At 36.8% G+C, this 5,418-nt stretch overlaps 1 protein-coding gene across 1 annotated transcript in view; it reads right to left on the reverse strand.

Annotated features, from left to right (window-relative positions):
* Positions 1-5,418, reverse strand: part of LOC119839792 (dmX-like protein 2) — a 42,699-nt gene that overhangs the window by 28,296 nt on the left and 8,985 nt on the right. Inside the window, exons 7-16 of the mRNA XM_038366232.1 lie at positions 5,078-5,263; positions 4,337-4,464; positions 4,001-4,161; positions 3,835-3,910; positions 3,430-3,504; positions 2,896-3,082; positions 2,406-2,590; positions 1,839-1,949; positions 1,574-1,755; positions 869-983 (exon numbers count right to left, since the gene is read on the reverse strand). Of these exons, the coding sequence (XP_038222160.1) occupies positions 869-983; positions 1,574-1,755; positions 1,839-1,949; positions 2,406-2,590; positions 2,896-3,082; positions 3,430-3,504; positions 3,835-3,910; positions 4,001-4,161; positions 4,337-4,464; positions 5,078-5,263 (1,406 nt within the window). The remainder of the gene's footprint in view (positions 1-868; positions 984-1,573; positions 1,756-1,838; positions 1,950-2,405; positions 2,591-2,895; positions 3,083-3,429; positions 3,505-3,834; positions 3,911-4,000; positions 4,162-4,336; positions 4,465-5,077; positions 5,264-5,418) is intronic.

Genomic DNA, 5,418 nt, shown 5'->3' on the forward strand with positions numbered 1-5,418 from the left:
AATGACAGATTCGAAATTCAAATGTAATATTTTTTTATAATTAAGTGTAACAGTATTTATGGCCAGACTAAGTACAAATAGTGCTATAGGCTTCAATCTTTAAAACTACGCAAAGGATTTGGATGGTTTATTTCTTTAATAAAAAAATGGTTGCCTGTAAAGTCGGTTTTACGGGCGAAGATTTTACGTGACAACGTCTCTTTCTCGGTAGAATATTTATTGATATGAATATTATTAAATTGCACAATAGGAACAAGGAATTGAATGAAAATAAGAATTGCACAAATTTTAACTATAGAAAATATATTTTGTTTACTAAAAAGACAGAGACAGAGACACAAGCACGCGCCGATTCAATGCGCCTAATTCTCTAGTGCTGCGCGCGCGGCGGACCGATCATAGTTCGGTGACTCATCGTAACGTTACCGGGCGTTACACTTTTTCATGAGTGCCTCCGAGCCGCAACCTAATTTAAGACGTTGTCACGTCAAAAGAGGGATTAAAGAGGATGGATTATATGTATAATAGCATCTATTAAAGTACTCCTATTTTAATGCGTGCGAAGCCACGGGCAAAGCTAGTTTATTATAAATACTAAAGTAAACTCTCTTTGTGTCCTAGTCACGCCTAAACTACTGAAACAATGAATGAAAATTTATACAAACATACTTTATGACTTGAGATAGGACATAGAATAGTTTTCATCACAGAAATCTATGAATATCACAGTAACTATTGCAGGGAAAACCCCAGCCGCAATATTTATTTATTTTTTTTTTTGTTCAAAGATTCTTTTAACTATATAACAGGATAATTATCTGGTAAGTTAGCATATCAAATTTATTGTATATCAATAGAAAGCACTTACCGGATATATTGTGGTGACTAGTTGTTAGTAACAGCGGTAATACTGGATGGCACGTTATATCATTGACTCTAAACCGATGTCCTGACGCTCTTGAGGCGTGGCCTATTGAGAGGACCTGTAAGTAATTCAAGTATAAATGTTTATCTAGATCTATCTGTATTGTACTGCTTAGGGTATCCTACTAATATTATAAATGCGAAAGTTTGTAAGGATGTGTGTGTGTTTGTTGCTCTTTCAATGAAATTTGGTACGTAGACAGCTGGACAACTGGAATAACATATAGGCAACTTTTTATCCCGATATTCCTTCGGGATGCGGACTTATGCGTGTGATACCGCGGGGCGCAGCTAGTATATAATATTCTACACTATCAATGGTCAATTACTGAACGCAATTTTTTTCTCTTATTAATTGTGTCTGTTATATTGATAACAAACGGTAACAAATTACAATTCAACTGAAATATTGAACTTTTCAACTGACTTCAATTAAGGAGGAAGTATCTATTCGATTGTTTTTTTTTCGTGTTTGTTACCTCGTAGGTTTTAAGTGGGTGAAAAAATTTAAAGACTTTTTTTTTATTTAAAAGCTGGTGCCTCACATGTGAATCTCTAAAATTTTGGTTCTGACATTTTGGAGATGGAATATTTTTTGTATAAAATAATGATTGCATTAAATTAAGGATCGTTGAGAAGTCACAATTACCTGAGAGAATTTGGATTTGTCATCGAACGTCAACTGCCACAGATTAAGAGTGCCGTTGGTGTGATTTGTGACCATTGAAATGACAGGTGCCGACTCCAATATGTCAGTCTCCTGGTTCTCCAAGTCTTCCGTTGTAATACTCGTTTTGCGTTTCATGTCATTGTTGTTTTCTTCTCTCGCTCCTGTATTCAATATTTTTCATTAAAATTACAATCTATATCTACTCTGCAAATTCATTTTTTAAGGAAAAAAATTGGATAGTTACCATTTTCCTGATTTTCCGACTGTTGTTCCGTGGATTGTGGCCATTCATTTTCTTCTTTTTCTTCTTGCACACTTGCTAATGGTGTCGTTACTGTTTCGGGTTGTGGTGGACCTGGGAAAATAATTTACAAGTTATTAATAACAATCGATGTATTTATAAATGATAAAATAAAGAAAATGATTAATTTCATTAAAATATTTGAACTTAAATTTAGGGTTCATATCACTGTCTTATGTACCGATAATATTTAATTACAGGCAGATTTCTGGATATGTTCTATTTATCTTATCCGCCAGTTGTAATATCAAAGAAAGTATTAAAGTATGATTCAAAAGTATTATAGCTATATCAGCTATCAATGGCTATCAGCAAATAGTAAAACTGGCTTTTACAACCTCAATTTGAATCAATTCTATGGTTAATTTGTGAATAATATTTATGGTTGCGCAGTTACAACTGTAACATCTTATTGTTATATATTGGACAAATCCTCGGACGCATTTGTCTAACGCAGAGTACATGTGAAAGCTGAACGTAGGTAAGGTTAAGGCATCAGTGTGAACATACCCGCAGTGACGGGCTTGGTGCGGTGGCGCACGTAGAGCGGCTGCGCGGCCGCGTGGTAGAGCGCGGCCGGCGTGCACATGGTGGTCGCGTCGCCGAGCGGGAACGCGGACGGGATGCGCGCCGAGAACGACACCTGCGCCTGCCGGATCGCGCCCGCCTGCAGCTCGTCCAGCCACTCGCACACCCTGCGACACATACTTGCATATATTTAAAATAATTATTACAATACAAAATTATATTTTTTTTCAATGGTAGATGTTACCAAAAAGCGGTGCTTGTGGAGGTTTTAATGTGAATATGTATATACTTTAGTGTCATAGTGAAATAGTAGCTTGATTGTTTCGGCTTTTTATGTAATAACGGGCAACTGAGCTGGTCGTTCGCCTGATGGTAAGTGATCACCACAGCCCATGAACATTCGCAAAGACCTGCGAATATTCACGGGCGGCCATCAGGCGAACGACCAGCTATCGATAATTCATAAACGCACCATATAAGAAAACTGCCGTCGACAGGATGTATAGAGAACAGCAGATCGGGGCTCTGGTGCCAATCCCGTAACAGTCCTTCGATTTTAGTATCCAGCGAGTCCGGTAAGTGCGTGCACGTGACGTCCGTCGCGATCGAGTTGATTGACGTCGTGTTCGAGAGGCTCGGGTGGCTGTGGTTGCCGTTACCTGATAGTAAACAAACATTATTAATTATATTATTAAGTATTAAGGAAATTTCATTTATTTGTCAAAACATCCAAAGATACAAAGTCAGTACGATATACATGCAATATGCAAGATAAATGTCAATCATCGCCATTGCATGACTTCCACACTTTTTTATATTAATAAGACACATCTTGAAAAATTTTATGATTGTAGCATTTATAATCGACAGTGTTCACACATATTAAAATATAATAGAAAGGGATCATAAAATAAAAAAAAATCAAATCTTGTAGTATCAAAATTAAATTAATTGTAATGAGTATTGCAAAATCTTCAAACAGGAAAGCATTTAAAGCTTACATTACCTGGATTTTCATCACTATTGCTGTTGTCCTCGGATAGTACTTTAGTCAAGTGATGGCTCGGCCGTCTATTTCCTACTTTGCAGCATGGAATAAGCATTCAACTTATTTACGAAGCAAATTTTTATTAAACAAATTGGCGTAACTACTATATAGGTCCTATACGATTTAATGGTTATCCATAATATGTTTCTCAAAGGCATATTCTTAAGAAATTTACTAGAACTAAATTGCAATATCTGTATATTTGTTCAGTGTACTTTGTGAGTGTTTTTTGAAAATATGAAAACAATCATATAGGATCTTAGTGTTAGCGTTTGCGATGTTTGTATGGATGTATAGGAATGGATAATTAAAATAAACATGATTGTAATCGAAGTTTGATTAAAGTCGGAATAAATGTCTTACTTTCGTGTTCACCTTCGGGATGTGCGGTATGGTCTGATCCGGAACCACCTTCTTCCGTCTCTTCTTTATCTAGAATCTGAATGAACATTTTTTTAATAAAAAGATAAAAAATAATAATAAATAAACACACATCAATATTTTTTATCAAAATAGTGAATCTCGTTACTTTTTTGGTTAAATCATGTAGAATCGCCTCCGCTTGACTTGTAAAGTGCATTTCTTTGTTGTGAAGCCAATGCAGGATAAAGCGGCCGCCTCCAGACAGAGATGGAACTAGCGGTATATCCGTCTCGGCGTTTATTGATGCTGCTAGGTGGAAATGGAGACCTGGAATGAGTAGATAAATAGCAATATAATTGTAAGTTATAATCTGTAATGAAATCACTACATATTTACCGGCTCGAAGGACCAAATCTTTGATTGTTTTACTTATTATCTACGGTTATTTTTTTTAATCTGAGCATTAAAAGCAAAAAAAAATGTTATTCTTCCATGAGCTTACCTCCAGTGTAGGAAGTAGCGTGGTAGGGGTTGTGGAAATCATGAGAACTATATGTAGAAGGCAGTGTTGGGATAGGCGCGCCTGGTTGCTTCGAGGACTGCGCGTTACGTCGGATGTGGAAACACGTTCTGGAACAATATTATTGGATTTTATGTCTTAGATTCATTCATTTTACATCCTTTTGCTTATGCAACCGTTTTACACTTTCAATATTTTTAACGAAAAGGTATTGGATTTTTTTTGTTCATTAGGCTGGATTCGAACGAGCGTCGTGTCACCGAATTTCGTAGCACCTTATCCACCACCCACGATCACACTTTTTTTTATATACGAGTTAGGCGGACGTTTGACCGCAGTCGCACCTAAAGGGAAGCGGTTTACTTCATTTGAATTTATTTAACTCTTTCAGCTTTGTATGCCTAAGGAGCATTTGAAATTGCCTATTTTTTTATAAAGGTATTTTATTTATTCAAAGATATTATTCTAATAAAAAATCAGTATCACTACTACTACTATTCCATTCATGTACTATAAAGCATTGAAAAGTACATTTAATTTATTCACACTGAATTCTAAATTCAAACATGTATATTCCAAGGAAACAACTGCCGCCCACCTCATACTTTATGCGATGTACAGGATATTTTAATCACGTTCAAAATTCCAATTTCAAATGTGTTTCAAATTCATTCACATGAATCACGTTCATAATTTCAATTACAAATCAGTCTGTCTACTCACTTCATGTGCTTCAAGCGCTGCATGAACCGGTGCTTGTGCCTGTGCGTGGCGCGCTGGCGGCGCGGCGGCGAGCGCGCGTGCGCCGTCACCGACCCGCCCCACTCGTCCTCCGGCAGCAGCGTCTCCGCCCACACGCGGCAGATGTTGTCCACGCATGACGTCACCAGCACGTTACCCACGCTGCCCCTGAGGGAATGGTATTACGGTATTGGTGAACACGCAAGATTCAAAGTGACGTAGGAAGACTGCAATTCAAAATTTAATTTTCATTAATTTGAATCTTATACCTTTAAACGAGCAATTCTTGTATATATATATATATATATATATATATATAATTG

This window comes from Zerene cesonia, chromosome 4 (assembly GCF_012273895.1).
Source record: "Zerene cesonia ecotype Mississippi chromosome 4, Zerene_cesonia_1.1, whole genome shotgun sequence".
Lineage (NCBI taxonomy): Eukaryota > Metazoa > Arthropoda > Insecta > Lepidoptera > Pieridae > Zerene > Zerene cesonia.